At 44.5% G+C, this 20,602-nt stretch overlaps 1 protein-coding gene across 3 annotated transcripts; it reads left to right on the forward strand.

The window, feature by feature from the left end:
* The first annotated feature begins 781 nt into the window (after nt 1-781).
* LOC311112860 (uncharacterized protein) lies at nt 782-19,911 on the forward strand. Of its 3 annotated transcripts, XM_084155997.1 has the most exons (6): nt 782-926; nt 3,001-3,118; nt 3,277-3,337; nt 5,993-6,022; nt 13,044-13,112; nt 16,565-19,911. In XM_084155997.1, exons 5-6 carry the CDS (start codon nt 13,102-13,104, stop codon nt 18,186-18,188), a joined length of 1,635 nt encoding a protein of 544 aa, XP_084012123.1. In that variant the 5' UTR covers nt 782-926; nt 3,001-3,118; nt 3,277-3,337; nt 5,993-6,022; nt 13,044-13,101; the 3' UTR covers nt 18,189-19,911. The 3 variants fall into 3 exon arrangements, with proteins under 3 accessions (XP_084012123.1, XP_084012122.1, XP_084012124.1); XM_084155996.1 differs by lacking the exon at nt 782-926 and having other exon boundaries at nt 2,985-3,118; XM_084155998.1 differs by lacking the exons at nt 782-926; nt 3,277-3,337 and having other exon boundaries at nt 2,985-3,118.
* Nucleotides 19,912-20,602: the final 691 nt, after the last annotated feature.

The following is a 20,602-nucleotide window of genomic DNA, read 5'->3' on the forward strand; positions in this document are numbered from 1 at the left end:
AAGAAAAATCTCATTTTGTCTGTCATAGTTGACGTGTACCTATGATGAAAATTACAGGCCTCTCTCATCTTTTTAAGTGGGAGAACTGGGCCAAAATTCACCCAACTTATTGTGGGAAGCTTGTGGAAGGCAAGTCACCCCGCTCCTCCGCACACTCCACTGGCTTCCAGTTGAAGCTCGCATCTACTACAAAACCATGGTGCTTGCCTACGGAGCTGTGAGGGGAACGGCACCTCATTACCTTCAGGCTCTGATCAGACTCTACACCCAAACGAGGGCATTGCGTTCATCCACCTCTGGCCTGCTGGCTCCCCTTCCTCTGCGGAAGCACAGTTCCCGCTCAGCCCAGTCAAAACTGTTCACTGCTCTGGCACCCCAATGGTGGAACAAGCTCCCTCACGACGCCAGGACAGCGGAGTCACTCACCACCTTCCGGAGACATTTGAAACCCCACCTCTTTAAGGAATACCTGGGATAGGATAATGTAATCCTTCTACCCCCCCCCCCCCCCCCCCCAAAAAAAAAACAAAAAAACTATTGTAAAGTGGTTATCTCACTGGCTATTGGGTGAATGCACCAATTTGTAAGTCGCTCTGGATAAGAGCGTCTGCTAAATGACGTAAATGTAAATGTAAAATGACTGTGCATTTGTTTGTGTATAAATGAGATCTCTGAGCCAAAGAGAGACAGCCGTTCCATGGAGTGGCTCGGCCTTGTTACGCAAATAATAAAGTTTAATTTCTGGATTCACAAGCTCCAGTCTCTTGAGAGATATTTTTGAGTTGACTACTTTTGAGTCAAATATTTCTACAACATATTTGGCGAGCTTTGCCAGGAATTGAAAACAGGGGCCAGAGACGGTGTACATCTGCAGCTATGAAATGGCTTAGACGGACCATACAAACAAAAGCGGCCGCTTTTAATAGGTAAGCCAAGTTCTTACTTATATAGTGGTATGGAGGCCCACTCCTCCATACAGACCTTCTCCAGATCCTTCAGGTTTCGGGGCTGTCGCTTGGCAATACGGACTTTAGATTCCGTCTCTCACAGTTGAAGTGTACCTATGATAAAAATTACAGACCTCTACATGCTTTGTAAGTAGGGAAACCTGCAAAATCGGCAGTGTATCAAATACTTGTTCTCCCCACTGTATATTGGAATAGAATGAATTTTATGTGAGTGTAATTTAATACGAGGGATTGGATAAAATTATAGGTGTTGACTTGCACGCCCAAACACGTAGACGTACGTAGGGATGGGAGAAAGTACATAGGGCATGTGGTAGAATTAAGCATTATAATAAACTATCTATTATTTCAGAAGCAGAGGTGATATAGTCAAGGAATTTTTGTATATTAGGGGACAATATAATTCATTTGGTTAGGTCGTTAGATCTGTTTCCAAATCAATGAATGTGGGGTTTGACTCGTTGACTGCTAAGTTGTTTACGTTGAGCGTGTGAGATCTGTGTCTTTCAAAGCTATTTTCTGATAAAGTGTGGTGTGTGCCGGATACTAAAACTACTGACCATTATCATTGGAATAAAGGAGGATTAACTTGTCATTTCAATAAAGCATAGATTCTGCATCGCTGATTAGAGTCTAGGTTTTCTAAGTATAGTTCAGCTATGGTTGTGGGTTGTTTAGATTGACGGAACAGTCAGGATAAGACTGGACGATTTAGCAGCCTGCGTCTTTTCAGACTGAAGGACTCACTTATTCAACGGGAAAGAAGGAGGAGTGACTATAGTCTAATCAGAAAGGACAGTTACATACATTTGAATAGTGGACTGGCAATTGTGATAGAGTTATGGCCATAATTTGAATTGTTTAGGTAGACTGGAATGAAAGTAAGGTATTTTAATAATATGAATATAAATATACTATTAGTTATTGTTGGGTTGTGAATAGACTTTACTAATGCCATGATCTAGTTCTCGGGTAAAAGAGAGTCGTACTCGCTTGACTGTATCGAGCTGAAAGAGATGTTTGAAGCAAGTTTGAATAGTTGGATGGAAAACCTTTATTTGACAAATTCTAACTGTTATTACTTTATTCTATAGTTTGCGTGACACCAGTGATGTATGCGAATAGTTGATGAATTCTAGAACTATAATTTATTTTCGTTACGTGAACCAGGGGATGCAAGGAGCTTTGGCTATTATGCTGAGGGAATAGCATACATTTATAGTGGGTTCTAGATTTGTTGAATAAACAAACTTATATTTTAAACTAAAGTAATGCAATAGGCTACAATTATAACATTATCAGAAAAAGGCACTTTACGCTCATCTGTGGTCTTCTGTAGCTCAGTTGGTAGAACACGGCGCTTGTAACGCCAGGGTATTGGGTTCGATCCCCGGGACCACCCATATACAAAAATGAATGCACGCATGACTGTAAGTCGCTTTGGATAAAAGCGTCTGCTAAATGGCATATTATTATTATTATCTGGAAAAAGCAAATTTAAGACACAGAAGGACAATAAAAAACCCAGAAAAATAATGGATACTAGGGGTGCCCAGAGAATCCTAGAGGGGAGAGTCAGCTAGTGGCAGTAACTATGCAGGCTGATGAAGAACCTATGCTAAAGGCTCAGGTGAAGAATAGAGGCACCCCAATGATGATAGATACTGGAGCAACTTACTCATGTGTAAATCCAAATGATGCCTCTCACCAACCCCATGTCAGGCAAAGATGCACAGACAATAGAATTTTCATGACAAACGCAGCTAATATATATGACAGTTCCAGTAGAATAAAAAGCAGGAAAAAGTTACGTGTACATATGTTAGTGTCAGAACAAATTCCAGTTAATTTAGTAGAAAGAGATACACTGTGTAGAATGGGGGTCCAGATTAAATGCAGATCAGAGGGACTAATAATAGTTAAGGAAGGGGTATGTCCACAGAAGGTAATGGGGAAACCATCATCACATTAGTGGCTTTTGTGGAGCGACGGGTAACGGCGCTTCGAGGGTGACTGTTGTCGATGTGTGCAGAGGGTCCCTGGTTCAAGCCCAGGTAGGGGCGAGGAGAGGGACAGAAGCAACACTGTTACATTGATGCTGTTGACCCGGATCACTGGTTGCTGCGGAAAAGGAGGAGGTCAAAAGGGGGGTGAGTGTAACCGGTGTGAAATGGCTAGCTAGTTAGCGGTGCGCGCTAGTAGTGTTTTATAATGGTTTTGTGGGGAAATATGCAAGGTGTATTAAGGATATGAGCAGTAGTAATAATGTGTTATGGGTTAGGTTAAATCTTTTTTGTTTTTGTGATAGGAGGCATGGTGTAGAGGAGGTCTGTCTATGAGATAAGTGGACTACAACAAGCTGGAAGCAGGTGTGCTTCATAATCTCAAGGCTTCTCTTGACGGATGAGAGGACATGAGTAGCATACTGTGTCTCAACTAACCTAACAATGCTCTTAAGATTTTATTTTCATGGGTGAAGATAACTCTGCCCAACTAAGTAGGAGAGTCTGAGCATTCTCTGCGCCCTGGAGACTGTGTGATGGCAAAAGACTACAGAAGAGAGAACTGGAAAGACCCTATGTGGAGGGGCCTGTACCAGGTGTTGTTGGCTACCTTAGTGATGGTAAAAGTGGTGGAGACAGATACTTAGATCCATGTTTCCCACTATAGGAGTGTTCCAACCTCAGCAATTGGGTATCATTGTTGTCTTTTGTGTGTGTTTGTGCTTGTGTCTTTGCAGCAGTAACTCTGAGCTTCCCTATGGGTAGGCTGATTGAAGGACACTCTTCGCAGACCGATGTCGATAGATTGAGAGTGACTCTGGCTGATCCGGAGACCCTAGTGATGGAAGAAGGTTAACAGCTAAAGTTATCATACATCGTCGTCCAGGTTACACCAACAGCGGTACGGATAGAGGGGAGCGCGATCGGGTATCATCTAAACCATTGTACCAGAGTGAGGAAACTAATGACTAAGAGACCACCGAGACTTTCAAGACCTCCCAGGACCTTCCAGACCGCCGAGAGATTCCAGACCTCCAAGACGCACCAGAAATCCTCATCATTGATTTCTCTTTACTTGACTAGTTCCCTGAGAATAAGGGGAATGGGGAACTGATAATAGTAGAGAGCAGAAGAACAAGACATAGAAGGGATATAGACAGGATTAGAATGTATATTCTTGCACAGGCAGGAACCATAACTAAAATGCAGGAAGGGATCACTATTAAAATACAAGGGTTAAAATATTATTGGTGTGTGAGGAACCAGCACAAAGAGTATGGGGAAGTCACATGGGGTAGTGTGCCCTTAAGATAATGAAAGAAAGAGACAGGTGAATCATAGACATAAGGAGAACAGTCCAAGACTTAGATAAACAATTTGATGTAGTATTTAGTGTTAGATTTCCAGGGGGAAGTGTTATTGGAGTAGTTATTCCTTGGGAAAGTGCACTGAACCCTGTACATGTTAGAGCCATACCAAATACAGAAGAAAGGGAATTGAAGGAGCCGTTAAACAATGATTGGTATAGATGAGTACAATATATTGCATTAAAATTAAATAAAATTAAATAGTCTAATATGCACCACATCTCCGTTTTAAATAGTTAACAGTAGTTCAACATCTTCACAGTTACTAGGACTGTGTGCTAGGATTCAATCACAACTTTTGTAATATTTAGGAAATTCTAACTATAAACAATTTTATGATCAACCAGGATGAGGAGAAAAGTGTAAGCAATTGTTAGATTAGGAACAAGGAAAAGGGTAATATTTTATGTATCATTAAGGAAAATGTTGGGAAATGTCAAAGATAAAATATAGTAAACATGATTGACATTTTATAATCCAGATGCATGTCTAAATAAGGAATATAGCCAATACAGTGTGTAAACATGCTTTAATGAATGTATGTACATTATTTTTAAAAGTGTCTGAGCCACGCCACCAATATAATGAGATAAGGGAAAGAGGAAAAGCGCCCATGGCCGTTTGGAGTAAACAACATGTGTTATTGGATTTTGAAAGACAAGAGTGGCGTGGCAGTTAAAGATGTTAATCAGTGATCTTTAGAGGAGTAGCTTTGTAAGCTATGTAATAATAATAATAATATGCCATTTAGCAGACGCTTTTATCCAAAGCGACTTACAGTCATGCGTGCATACATTTTTGTGTATGGGTGGTTCCGGGGATTGAACCCACTACCTTGGCGTTACAAGCGCCGTGCCCTACCAGCTGAGCTACAGAGGATTTACATGACTGGATATACTGGATATACAGGATATACATGACTGTGCATTTGTTTGTGTATTCACAAGCTCCAGTCTCTTGAGAGATATGTTTGAGTTGACTACTTTTGAGTCAAATATTTATACGACAATAGTTTTAGTAGTAAATCATATCTTCTTAATCACAAGTTCTATGTCACCACCTGTTACATGAGTTTATACACTTCTTGCCTACAGCCGGATATGAAATCCCAAAAACTAAGCAATCGGATAACAAAAAGCATAAATGGGTGTGGTTAAAAACTGTTTGCTGTTATGCCTAGAGATTAGCTTGCCCATATTACCAACCCCCTATATGTCAGAAGGAAAGGGTCCCTGGGAGAATAAGGGGTGTGTCTAGCTGAGACTCCATATTGCCAATTTAACACACAAACTCAATTCATTCAAGTTAATTTCATAATTCCTCACTTTCATAATACATTCATAATCATAATATAAATAGCAATATGGCATGATGATATATTTTAAATGGGACAAAACAATTAAAATACCACAAAGAAAGAATAGAGAATTTGGCTGCAACTGCCTCTGCTGAAGAAATATCCTTAATTTTTTTGGGAATCGTGCCACCTATCCTGTACCCTCTGCTGAAGAAAAGATCTCTCTTCTCTGAAATCAGCTGACTTGTACTGTACTGGTGAGGTGAGGTGGGAGGAGAATGCTGGGCTGTTCCACTATAAGACCTGCAACACATATCGGCTCTTTCTCTCTCTCCTTCTCTATTCCTCTGACTGCAGAACTGAAACAAACCATCTCCAGGAGCAGAGGTAAGTTAAAAGGGATGAAATGATGCTAAGATTTTAATTAGTCTGAATCTCAAACCGAACACTTTGAGCACTCGACCACTCGATATGCTTGTTCACGACTCAATCTTAAACGCTATTTGTCGAGTCACCGAATGGCGCAGTGGAAGGATCTTTATCGAGTGGGCATCCTGTGCTAGTGGTGGAGAGTCGACTCTAATATAATCGATTCCTCGACTTGTTGGCAGTTGACTCCCGGTGTCGATTCCCATTTCTGTGTGTCAAGCTTCGATTCCACTAGGAATTGACTCCTCAACTCCTAAGATTCAGTATTTGTGCAAAGGATGAGACTGAGTATTTGTCATAGGCTACTTCCGAGAACACAAACTCTCGCGTCTACCAGGCAGAGTCAGAACCGTGCATCCAGTAATCAGAAGCCGTATCTCTCAATGCTTTATTTCACAATTTCTTGGCTTCCAATTACATTTACATTTTAGTCATTTAGCAGACGCTCTTATCCAGAGCGACTTACAGGAGCAATTAGGGTTAAGTGCCTTGCTCAAGGGCACATCGACAGATTTTTCACCTAGTCGGCTCGGGGATTAGAACCAGCGACCTTTCGGTTACTGGCACAACGCTCTTACCCACTAAGCTACCTGCAATGTCTCGCAAGTTAACTAAAGTAGTGGCAATCAATGAGTAGGCTATTCTACACACAAATTACTGAAGACTGAAAACACACATCTTTCATAGAGAAGAGATTGAGAAAGAGAAGGCGAGGGAGAGAGAGGAGGGGCAGGCAGATAGACAGTTGGAACCATGCGCATAGGCTATAGCTTGGTAATCAGTATCTCGCAATGTCTTGTCTTGCAATGCCACGTAAATTCATCTAAAGTACATTAAAGTATAGATTTGGCTATCAATTAGCATGGCTAAGCTATTATATAGGTTTTCTTTATCTAATGGATCAAAGTTTATTGGTAGGCCTATTTGGTTGTCAAGCCAAACGAGGTGTCTGTCTGCTGGCTGGTGGCAATAATGTAATTATCCTAAAGTTCAGTAATTAAAGTTGGAAATTCAAACATTGCAGATTGTAAAATATATTTTCGATGCAACAGCATACTAATCTGCTACCAATATATTTTTGTTTGAATTTACAACTGTCTTAGCCTACCTGAACCTGCATGAACATGAGGCTTCTTCTTGCTCTCACCCAGCTTGGATGGTGGATCGGTAGGCATATAACGCGATTGTCTGGCAACCCAAAGGTTTCGAATTCGAATCTCATCATGGACAACAAGTTTAGCAACCCAAAGGTTGCGAGTTCGAATTTCATCATAGACAACTTTAGCTAATTAGCTATTTTTCAACTACTTACTACTTTTTATCTACTTAGGCAAAAACTTTGCATGTTAGCTAACCCTTCCCCCAACCCCAACCTTAACCCTTTTAGCTAACCCTTCCCTTATCCCTAACCTTAACACTTTTAGCCAACCCTAACCTTAACCCTTTAACCTAACTCCTAAACTTAACCCTAACCTCTAACTCTAACCCCTAGGCTAGCTAACGTTAGCGAGCTAGCTAGAATTCGTAACATATTGTAATGACCTGGCTAGATCAAAAATGAGCAATTGTCCAGACAGAGGTTTGAGTTTACGAATTCCCGGTTTATTAACCCAACTCAACACAGGCTACTGTTTGGCCGTAGCCCACGCCAAATAAATCAAGGATACTGGTATAAAACAACCGTGACCTACTCTTGTTAAGATCATATGTAAGAGAGACAACAATGGCTATGCATGGTCTCAAACTAGTGTTGCTCCACCCCCCCCATGCCCCCCCCCGCCGCCGCCGCTCCACCAACCACCAGGGTGCCCGGCACCAGAACATTCCAGGCATTCCCATGGTTGGCAGATAGCAGGTTGACTGGTTTGTCGGACCCCGCGAACACTGGGCACTGGTAAGTACAACACAACCAACGAACAGCATAACACACAGCTGTCTGTGCGGGTCGCTACACAGCCCCCCCCCCACCACAAAGTCCCTGTTCCCCGAGGGAACAAACAAAGTCTCTGAAGCGACCCGGAGGTCTCCTTTGCCTGCGTGGCCATGATGGTTGCAGAGTGTCCAGATGTGGAACAGGGGGCTCAGTCCGTGGTATTGGACTGCCCCTCTGGGGCCCAGGGGATGAAGGCAGGGACATGGGAAACAAGTATGAGGGAACGGGGAATAGAGTCTGTGGCTCCAGGGAACCACGCGGTGACAAAGGGAGGGAGACTGGGTGAGTGGGCTGTCTGGAGCCTTGTCTGCGTCTGGGGGTGGGTGCTTGGGGAATGTCATTGCCAGGGAGGGGAAATGTGGGGGTCCCTGCGGTTTGGGGAAAAGAGGCCCCTCAGTATGGGGCTAACCTGTCCCGGTGCAGTGCCACCTTTCTCCCCCTGGGAGAAAGCTGCACCCGGTACACAACCTCCCCTACCCTCTCCAGGACGCTGCAGGGCCCCACCCAGTGGCTGTCCAACTTGGTGCATCTGCCTTTCTTTCTCAGGTGGCTGTAGACCAGACCAGCTCCCCAGCCACCAAGTGATTTCCCCGGGTGTGCATGTCATAGTTCCTCTTCTGCCTAACACCTGCATTCACCAGCTGCTCTCTGGCGAGGGTGTGGGCTGTCTCCAGGCGGTCCTGGAGTCTCCGGGCATACTCAGGCCCCGGGGAAACAGGAGGGTTATCCAGCGGCCGACCAAACGCCATCTCTGCAGGGGTGCGGATCTCTCTCCCCAGCATGAGGAGGGCAGGCGTGCAGGAGGTGGTGTCTTTGACAGCGTAGCGGCATGCTATGAGGACCATGGGCAGGTGCTTGTCCCAGTCACGCTGGTGTTTGGCAGAGACGATGGCCAGCTGCTGTCCAAGCGTTTTGTTGAAGTGCTCCACAAGGCCATCACTTTGAGGATGGAGAGGAGTAGTCTTGTGCATACCCAGCCTCTCACACATGGTGGCGAACACACGGGACTCAAAGTTTCTGCCTTGGTTGCTGTGGATGGACTCCGCAGCTCCAAAGCTGCTAAATATCCCGCTGTCAGGGCTTCGACAATGGTCTCTGCCTCCTGGTCAGGAAGAGCATAGGCCTTGGGCCATTTTGTGAAATAGTCCATGGCCGTTAGCACCCAGCGGTTTCCACTGTCTGTGGTGGGGAACGGCCCAACTACATCCACTCCCACTCTCTCCACGTGAGCCCCAACTGGGAACTGTTGGAGCTGAGCATGAGAACGGCCTGGAGGGTCCATTCTCTCTGTGCAGTTGTCACAGCGGCGGCAAAAGTCCTCCACATCCCTCTTGTGCTGCCCCCAGTAAAAGCCCTGACGGAAGCCGGGAGGGTTTTTGTGACCTCAAAGTGTCCAGTCCCCACCCCCCCATGAGTGCTCTGGAGCACAGCCTCCCACAGTGCTTTTGGGACCACCACCTGCCACCTATCCTCTCCCATAGCTGGCTTCTTCCATGCCCGCTGTAGCACGCCATCAGCCAGCCGCAGTCTCTCAAACTTTAACCAGAGTGGTTGCGATTGCCAGCGCTGGCCTCAGCTGCGCACTGGCTGTGAGTCTGTGTCCCGTCCCTGCTGCTGCCCCCATTCAGCCACGTCGACAGTCTGCAGCTCACAGCAGACAGGTCCGCATGCCCGACACACTGTGGCACAGACCCCCTCCTCCACGCACAGCACTCTCTCACGGCCATCTCTCCGTTCACAGTGGCGGCACCCATCTGCAGTACAGGGCCGACGGGACATGGTATCGGCATTGGAATGGCGTGCCCCTGCCCTGTGCACCACTGTGAAGCTGTACGGCTGAAGCTCCTCCAACCAGCGTTCAACCTGCCCCTCTGGCTCTTTGAAAGACATGAGCCACTGGAGAGCAGAGTGGTCAGTCCTTACAGTAAAGGGCAGGCCACCCAGGTAGTACTTGAAGTGTTTAATGGAAGCCACAAGAGTGAGGAGCTCCCACCGGGTGACACAGTAGCGGCGCTCATGTTTATTGAATGTTTTGCTGAAGTACGCCACCACTCTCTCCCCCTCTGGCCCCACCTGGGCCAGCACCCCACCCATGCCCACATTGCTCGCGTCTGTGTCCAGGATAAAGGGCAAGGTGAGGTCAGGGGTGGGCAAGCACGGGGGCCTCGATCAGTGCACGTTTGAGGGTGTTAAAGGCCTCCTCGCACTCCACTGTCCAGGTGAAGGCCTTGTCCTTCGGCAGCAGGCAGTTCAGGGGAGCAGCAACGTTTGAGAAGCGCCGTACAAACCTCCTGTAGTACGAGGCCAGGCCCAGGAAGCTCTTCAGCTGATGCTGGTCGGTGGGGGTGGGCCAGTCTCGGACAGCCCCCACTTTGTCCTCCATGGTGCTGATACCCTCCTCCCCCACTAGGTGGCCCAAGAAGGACATCTCTCTTCTCATGAAGTGGCACTTCTCAGGGTGGAGCTTCAGGCCTGCGACAGCCACCCTCTCCAGCACACGCCGTAGCGCCCGCAGGGCTGACTGGAAGGAGCTGCCATGGGCCAGGATGTCATCGAGGTATACCAGACACTCCTGTCGGGGGATGCCATCCAGCACCCTGTCCATCAAACACTCAAAAGTAGCTGGAGCATTGCACAGGCTGAAGCACAGGACCTTGAACTGCCAGTGTCCTCTGTTAGTGGAGAACGCAGTTTTGGCTCTGGCCTCTGAGGAGCACCTGCCAGTAGCCACTACGGAGGTCTAGTGAGGAGAACCAGGAGGACCCCCTAACCAGGTCCAGCGACTCTTCAATGCATGGTATGGGGTATGAGTGCTTCCTGGTTACCTCATTCAGCCGCCTGTAGTCAGCACAGAACCTCAGCTTGCCCCTATTCTTAGGAACCATGACGACTGGTGCCGTCCAGGGGCTGTCTGATGGCTCGATGAAGTCTGCCCGCTGCATCTCCAACACAGCCTTGTCTGCCGCATCCTGGCGTGCCAGCGGGATACGGCGGGGACGCATCTTGATGGGCCGAGCATCACCTTTGTCGATCTCATACTGCACCAGATGAGTCTGACCCACCTCTTCCTCACTCAGCGCAAAGCTGTCTCTGAATTCAAACAGCAACTGCCACAACCGTTCCTGCTGCTCGGGGTCAAGACCAACACAGTTGCTCTCCCATATCTCCCTCACTGCAGACAATGTCCTCTCAAATCAAATCAAATCAAATTGTATTTGTCACATACACGTGTTTAGCAGATGTTATTGCGGGTGTAGCGAAATGCTTGTGCTTCTAGCTCCGACAGTGCAGTAATATCTAACAAGTCATTTAATTCAGTTACCTTTGCTTTCTCCTCTCCCATCTGGGGTAGCTGGGCTGGGGGGGCGTGGCCCGGGCTCACGGAGGGATGTGTCGTGGATGTAGCTGGGGGAATGTAACACACAGCCATAGGTGACAGAGGGGCTGGGGATAAGTCACACACAGATGTGGGGGAGGGGGGGGGGCAGCCATGAGTCTCTGCTGCTTTAACTGTTGGAGTAAGGGGGTTGTTGGGTTGTGTGAATGTGACATTAGGGGGGGCCATGGTGACTGCCGGCCCTCCCTGGAAGCTCAGTGTGCCCCCATTTAGCTCTAACTGGCAGCCTGTGCTCCTAAGACAGTCCAACCCCAAGATACAAGGGTCCTGCACAGCCGCCACCCACACAGGATGACGCACAGTCCTGCCCCCTACTGTCAGAGTCATTATTCCCTTCCCTTTCATGGGTGCCAGCTCACCTGTGACTGTGCGGAGCTGCGCAGTTGTGGGCTCAAACTGAGTCCAACCTGGCACAATATCCGGCCTCACCAGGGTTACTGTGGACCCAGTGTCCACCAGGGAAGAGCAGGGCACCCCCTCGACAGGGCCATGGCTGGCCACACCCCCAACAGACCATGGGACCAGGGCGTGTGTTGCGTGCCACCTGTAGCGACACAGCACGAATGAGTTCAGTCATTTCAGCCACCCATGCAGGCTTTTCCGGCTCTGGGCTGCTCTGCCCCACAGCCCGCACAGTGGGTGTGTCTCCCTGCACCCCCACCGAAGCCCCAGCTGAAGCCCCAGCCCACACGAGCTCCCTCTCCAAAGTCATCTCCAAGGCTATCTTCAATGACTCAGGATGAGCCAGCTGGGTCTTTATGCGCAACTCCTTAGGAGAGAGCGCCTGTATGAACTGATCCCGTGCTAGCTTGCTCTGCATGGAGGGGGGCATGTGAGCATATGCCCGCCAAGAGAGGCTCTCAATGTCATTAGCTAGCACCCGTAGTGGCTCTCCAGGCTGCCTGCGTCTATTACTCAGTTCGGAGTGCAGCAGCCCGGGCTGTACACACTGTCCAAAGCGCCTCCTCAGTGCTCCAACTAAAGCCCCATAATCACGTCTGTCCTCGCGGGCTAACCAATATCAAACTGGACAGAGTATCATCTGTGAAGCACAAAGCCAACTGCAGTGCCCTATCTGAATTCGACCACCCCCCAAAATGAGGTAACAGTTCAAACTGAACATGAAAAGCTTCCCAATCCGCCTTACCGGAGTACATCGGGATCTTAACAGATGCGGACGCAATCGGGGACTGGGCGCCGCCATGTTTGTTTACATCCTGAACCCCAGCCTCCTCGTCACGCAGCGTCGACGTAACCCCTTTGGTCCGCCCCGCAGAATCCGGGCAAAGCACAGTCAATGGAGCACTCGTGCCCGCTTCAGGCGCCATCATTCTAGCGGTCTCCCTCAAGCGGCCAATGTGCTCCGATGCCCTGGCAATTTCCTTGGCCAGATCCTTCGACTTCCATGCACACGCACCTCCTTGGCCATAATCGTCCCGTACCTACAATTGTTTCGAACTGTTTAGGATTGGGAATCATGTAGACACCTTTAGGGGCCAAGTGTTCGGTTTGAGATTCAGTCTTAAAAGGCTTTTCCAAACTCCAAGAATTTGTTGAGTTCTCACCGTTACTGAGATTGTTGATTAGTTTTATTGTTTCATATACAGTATAACATTCCTCAGTTGAAATGCCATGTTCTCTGTCTACAGAGATAACTCACCTGTCAACCTTATCTTCCATGGGTGGATTACACAACTAAAGACCACCATGGCATGCAAGTAAGTGTCAACAGATTTCATTGTCATTTGAAATGTTATTGAATGTTTAAGATTATTGACGGACACAATTATAAATATTTGGGCATGGTTTCCTGGGCCTTGATTAAGCCTACTCCCGGAGTAAAAACATTCTCAATGAAGAATAGCTCAGGCTTAATCTGAATCAGGGAAACCAGCCCTTAGTCCACTTAAAATCAATTTAATCCCATCGGTCACAATAGTGAGAAGAACATTTTTTGGGGGACTTTACAGGCTTTAGAGAAGTTAAAGTTAATAAGTCATGTTATGCACTATTAAGGTGTCTAGTATTATTCAGAGATGTTTCATATGATTTTTCAAAATGGTCAAAAGACAGATATTTGTATTAGAAAATATAATATTTAAAGGGTCTACACTGAGTATATCAAACATTAGGAAAACCTTCCTAATATTGAGTTACACTCCACTCATAGTGGGTGTCAGTGGACCTTGGGCGGGCACTTTTAATGTACTTCTATGTCAGCAGCCAAGGGGTCTAGAGCTGCCTGGAACTCCCAATAAGTGCTGTACCCTCTGAGCACACAGCAATCACATGCAGCCAATTACGTGCAACCAGAGAAAACCAAGGGCTGCCCCCTGGCAAGTCCCTCCGCAACTGAGCACTGAAGTCAGCCTGAAACAGCTGCATTTGGAGCCGCCTTACAACAGCACTGAAATCAGCCTGAAATAGCTGCAAATTAACAAAACAAACAATAAAACGTATGTTTTATTAGCTCAAACAAGACATTTTTGTAGTAGTTTGCTAACTGAAATGATATAATGTTGTGGCATGAATGAACGTCAGAATAACACGCAAAACAACACCATGTCTTGGATAGTGGTCGCTTGTCGCTTCGCCATTGGATCCAGTCACTTTTAGAAATGTTTTGACATTTAGTAGACGCTCTTATCCAGAGCGACTTACAGTAGTGAGTGCATAAATTCCATTGAAGAGGAGTGGGACAACATTCCATAGAGATGTGTCACGCTGCATGAGGCAAATGGTGGTCACCCCAGATACTGACTGGTTTTCTGATCCACACTCGTACCATTTATTAAAGGTATTTGTGACCAACAGATGCATATCTGTATTCCCAGTCATGTGAAATCGATCATTTCAATTGACTGATTTCCTTATATGAACTGTAACTCAGTAAAATCTCTGAAATTGTTGCATGGTGCGTTTATAGTTTTGTTCAGTGTACATTTATTGTGTTAGTTTGTTAAAAAGAGAAGTGCAGCCCAAACTTTGTAAATTAAGAATACAAATCCATTTAATGAGGAGTTTCTTGCAGGAGTCCCTCTTGCAGACCAACACATAGGCTACTGGTACTGCTACATAAATAATTGTCGCTAGTATAGGTTATATTACATAGACGTGTAATCTACACTTACATGTACGTTTCATATACATTATTATAATCATCCACTTCGTCACATACTGTATGCATTATTTGAATCGAGCATCGAGGACCAGCCGTGAACAGTGTTTTCCTAACAAAAATGCTTGACGCAAGCCAAACCCACGGTCAAGGTGCGCTGTCGTTTTAGAGTCAACCGCTTCAGCAGTGTGTGCTACCAGGAAGCTATGATGATAACGGTACATAACAGCTAACTGACAAGTCCTTAAGTCTCTTCTGCTTTTTATCTACAATGTACTATCAACTTAACTGCTGTATAGACCTCCTTTATCTATTTTTGTCGTTAAAGCACGTGTGTGAAATGGATTAGTAAAAACATGGGATATTGTCATATATGCAAGAAAGCGTGCCTTTTGAATTCTGTCTAATGTTAGTAGCTAGAAGCCTTATCAATAATGCACCATGAAATATAGGCACTCTACACTTGAGACGGACCAAGTGGAATAGGTTGAAAATATCCCTCTGGTGGCCCAGTTGACACAAAGTTATTTACAGGGGAAAGTAAAGACAATCAATTTGTGAGAAAGACTGATGATGGGGAGAGAAGATGGTATTATCCCTAGTACTAGGATTTCTAAGGCACCAGGTATCCACAATATTAAAATCTTCCAAAAAGGTCTTAATATAGCTTGAAGGTGCCCGGCATGCCGTACTGTCAGTGTTAGTGGTATGAATGTAGAATCTACTGTCAGGTTAAAACCTCTCCCAAGAATGGTCACTGAGGCTGGTAAGTCTAGCAATTTAAGCTTCAAAAACATTTGCCGCATAGATGGAAGACAGACATAATTTAGTACCATAGATAATAACAGAGGGATAACAGCCTTATGTTTAATAACTAAGGATATCTGGTGTTTGCTATTGCCAACCCTTCCATTAAATCTCTTTGTAGTTAACATTCATTCATTATCATGAAGGACTAATATGGCAGAGAGAGTTGGTTGACTAATCAAACCTTTGACCAAGTCAGTCAGGTTGAATGTCATTAAATCTCTGTGTCAAACATAAACATATTACTCTACAGAGTAAAACTGTAATAATGTAACCCAGTCTGTGCAAATCAAGACTCCAAGGAAAAGAGGCAGGGAAGAAGCAAAAATTTAAATAGATTTCAATGTAATGTGTTATTTTATTATATTAAATAGAACAACAGATTTAGGATACTTTATCTTATGTTAAAGCCTAAAAAGTAGAGATGTTGAGTCACCCCCTGTACCACTGTTATGACGAGTTTCTCTGGTATCAAGAACTTCAGGATGTAAGAGAGTAGTCGACACTCATATGGGGAGTTGATTCATCATTATTTAATTCAGTACTGGATTCAATGACAGACGGTACGTGCATAGCCTCTTGTCATATGAATGACTTCCATAGAAAGTCTCTCAGTTGATATAATGCTCTCCGATCTACTTCTGTCCCACACAGTTGCCAACCATTATTGAGTGTCACTCATCTACTACAATAGCATCCCCATACATATCGTGTGGCACCCTAGGCAGGCCAGTCCCTCACGTACTCCTTCTAAGATTATCACAAGTGGCCCCCAATCTGTCTTGGCACACCGACACTCTGTCACTCACCAGTGACCTCTATAACACATGGCGTGTCCTTGTCCTCTCTCCCACATGCAGCTCAGGAGTTTACAAACATTAATAATCTTGTATCAAACAGTCGTCATATCAACCACCCTTAAGATCTCTGAGTAAAATAAAAATAAATGACGGCTCATATAGACAGAGTGGGACTGGCTTAGAGCAAAGAATATGACCACAATGGCCATTAAATAAATGACATTATTCATGATAAACATGAACTAGTTGATCCATGCCATGAAGACAACAACAATCCTGGGGAAACATTATCGGAGGGCTAAGCCCCAACTTAGACATTTGTGTCCCTAAGGTTGTGGACATCATTCATATTGTAAAGTAAGAGGATGTTTATTGTCAAGGTACAATTTAATGTATAATGAAATGCATAGGGCATAAGAGTATAACACATGTTCATATATTTTAGGGACACGTCATCAAAAATACAAGACACCATTGCAATAAGTACCCGTATCGATCAAGGACCTCCTGCAAGGTATCAGCTGGTAACAAAGAAACAGTGTCTAGATAAAGACCAACTCAGAAGATGTACCTTTGGAGAGAGAGATCCCAGTAAGATCAACAAAACCATTCTGATAGTGGGAGAGACAGGGACAGGGAAGTCATCTCTGATCAATTTCATGGTCAATTATGTCCTGGGTGTAGAGTGGAAGGACAAAGTCTGGTTTGAGATCATTGAAGATGAAAAAAGAAGTCAGACTGAAAGTCAAACTACAGCGATCACTGTTTATGAGGTATTTGGATGTGAGGGCCTGAGAGTCCCCTGCTCTCTCACCATCATTGATACTCCTGGGTACGGAGACACCAGAGGGATCCAAGAAGACAAACTGATCGCTGAAAAACTGTTTGAGTTGTTTAGGACTACAGATGGGATTCATCAACTTGATGCTGTGGGTTTAGTGGTGAAGGCATCTGAGAATCGACTGAGTGAGAGAAAGAAGTACATCTTCGATGCAGTTGTGTCTTTATTTGGCAAAGACATGGTAAAGAACATTGTAGCCCTCATCACACACTCAGATGGTGGGGAACCTACTAATGCTCTGAAGGCCCTGGAAGTAGCAAAGGTCCCTGGTGCCAAAAATGAGAAGAATCAACCTGTTCATTTCCTATTCAACAACCGTAAACGTAAGGCTAATTGTGAAACAGAGAAACAGGCCAAGAAAGAAGAATCAATCATGAACACTGCATGGCAAACATCACAGGACGGCATGGAGGAATTCACAGAGTTCCTGGGTAGAATAACACCTAAAAACGTGAAGATGACTGAAGGAGTTCTGAGAGAGCGCAAACAGCTAGAAGCATGTGTCAGCAACTTGCAGGGAAAGATTGAAATGATTGAACTGAAGCAGAATGAAATCAAGCAGACTCAAGAAGCCCTGGAGAAACACAAGATAGACATGGACAAAAACAAGGACTTTTCAATAACTGTTCCAAAGACTTACAAAGAGAAAGTCCCAATAGAATCATCATGGTGGCATTTAACTCAACAGGCTACCATCTGCAAAGTCTGTGAGGAGAACTGCCACTATCCAGGCTGCTGGTGGGTCAACGATCTCTCAGGGTGCAGTGTGATGAAGGAGTCCAAATGCACTGTGTGTACTGACAAATGTCACTACACCAAGCATGTCAAAGAAAATAAAATATATGTTGGAAAGACCAAGAATGTTACAACGACATATGAGAATTTGAAAATAAAGTATGAAATCAATGAGAAGGCGGCTGGGGAGAAAGGGAATGTGCTCACCACACTTCAGACGGAGTTGGAGCAGGTCACACTCCAGAAACCCAAACTGGTGGAGGAATCCTACCAGTGTGTCATCAAACTGGAAGAGATCGCTTTGAAGGCCATCTCACTGTCCGCTGCTGTGCATCTTGACTTCCTGATTGACAAGATGAAGGAGACAGGAAACACAGAGAAGGTTCAGAAACTGGAGGAGATGAAGAAGAGAGCTGAGGAGGAACACAAGGGAGCTTTAGATTACTTTAAAGCTGGTATGAGTAAAAGGTGGAATAATCTCTGGGGAAAGTAAAACTGAGACATAGTAAAGCAAAGAAGATGTGGAAAAACCACATGAACCTTTAGAAAAGAAATGCTGAAAAGAAAACAAAGAGCAGTGTTGTTATTCATGATTTTTATACTCAAGAAATACTTGACATGAGTAGTAGGTTAAGGCCCAGTTCTCTGTGACATTTTAGAGACACACTTGCATACACCCACACACACACACATATTAAGTTTCACTTTCACACACAAACAGAGATAAAAGGAGAATGAGCATTGAGAGAGAATTTACATGGATTAAAGAAAATAAGAAAAATGAATTTGGGCTGGAATTTATTAAGATAATAGTTAAAGGTTAAATATGTTAAATATTAAATGCTGAAAGTATGGAGAAACATACAGTGGGGGATATTAAAGGGGGATTGAAGTAATGCAGTAAAATTGTTGATAATGTTGTTTGCTTAAAGGTATGATGCATATAGACTATGTTTGTTAAGCTTAGAGGAACAAGGCCTTAGGAGGAGGTTGACAATGAAAGGTTATAATGTTGAGATGCTGTAAAGATGAAATGTTTAAGTTGTTGGATATTTAAGATGTAATGGGAGTAATAAGTTGAGTTGGAGTAAGATTATAATTGAGTGAAGTAGGGAATATTAATGTTGAAATATTAATGTTTAGAAATTAATGGGTTAAAGGTTAATGATAATGGAGTGTACTAAGGGTGCTAGCTTGCATTGGACATTCCCTGGTCAGAGCTAGGAGGAGACATCCTGTCAAGGCGGGCATCCTGTGTAAGCAAACATCCTGCCTAGGTGGGGAAAGGAGAGATGTCCGCATTAGGTGTTAACCACTGAATGCGTCATGGGGGGTTAGCAAAAAGGAAGATGGAGGGTATAAAGGAGCCATGATTTTAGAGAAGGGGAGAACTCTCTTTGAGGTTGCTGGAAGAACCTGTCGACTGCTGGAAGAAGATTTTTGCTGTAGCTTTTTAGCTTAAAATATACTTTGATTTTATTATACTCATATTTTGATTTTTATTATACTCAGTTAAGGTAAAATTCTAGGGGGAACCCTTAAGGCTAGCCCATTGATAGAAGTGTGTTACAGTAGTGTTTAGATATTGTGCTTGTCATAAAAGTGTAATAGACAACAAATATTTTATTGGCACGCCCCAATAAGGGTTTAGTTACGGGCGCTGAAGGGGTCTATCAATTTAATTTACTGTTTATGTGTGCCTATCATTGATTGGTGATATTGATTTGTGATTGATTTAATGATCTGAGATTTTTTATGCCTGTTTCTGGAATTTTGAATAAACTTGCTGTAAACTAACTCAGTGGTAAGGTGGAGCGGCATCTATCAGATATGTAGGGATTCATGAGGACTGATAACTGACCTGCCATTGGGTAGGCAGGGGCAAGTTGAATTGTTAATCCTGCAGAGGTGGTTTGTTAGTTTTGACATACTGTACATTTTATGTTACCAGATAAAATGCTGTATGAGACTATATACAGTTTAAGGAGGACCATATTTCTGTTTCTGTAATGTTTTGTTTCTTAATATGAAAATTGTTAATACATTATCATTGAGCTATATATGTATATGTTATTTAGCTGTCTACAATAATTATATAACTGCCTACAATAATAACAAACTTCTGTCAATGTTTTTCATATACATGTGTAACCTTCTTTGTAAATTAATCTTAGTCACTTAAATGAACTTAAATCTCGTTGTATTAAAAGACCAAAAAGCTCATTTTTGATTTCATGAATTTTTACAATATAGCATTTTACAATATAGCCTATATAGACTTTGCAGCTGGCCCATCTAGCAGAAATTGCTCAGTTCTGCCTGAAGGGAAAGAATCATGACAATAAACGTCAATCGGCCCATCAAATTACACCCATTCAACCATTCCATTAGAGTGCCCAGCACTTCCCTGCCCACCCCACCCACAGGACCCCAGCCCTATCTCCCAGATGATAGTGTTATGGGGCTGCAGGGGCTATATTTAGCCAGCCCTTTGACTGTGAGTACACTGCACTCTTAGAAAAAAAGGTGCTATCTAGAACCAAAAAGGGTTCTTTAACTGTCCCATAGGAGAACCCTTTGAAGAACCCCTTTTGTTTCCAGGTAGAACCCATTTGGGTTCCATGTAGAACCTTTTCCACAGAGGGTTCTATATGGAACCCAAAATAGAACAAAAGGGCTCCAAAAGGGTTCTGCGGCTGTCCCCATAGCAGAACCCTTTTTGGTTCCAGATATAACTAAGAGTGTGGCCATGCTAGGTGGATTCCAGTGGTATGCTCAACACAAACCAACCAGCAGTCATTATGACAATTTTCAGTGGGTAGAAAAACTGATGGACCAATCACATTTTCCCCCTTTAACTTACACATTGTGGAGCCCAAGAACACTACAGGCTAAAAGGAGGGATGG

This window comes from Coregonus lavaretus, assembly GCF_964263955.1.
Source record: "Coregonus lavaretus genome assembly, chromosome: 39".
Classification (NCBI taxonomy): domain Eukaryota; kingdom Metazoa; phylum Chordata; class Actinopteri; order Salmoniformes; family Salmonidae; genus Coregonus; species Coregonus lavaretus.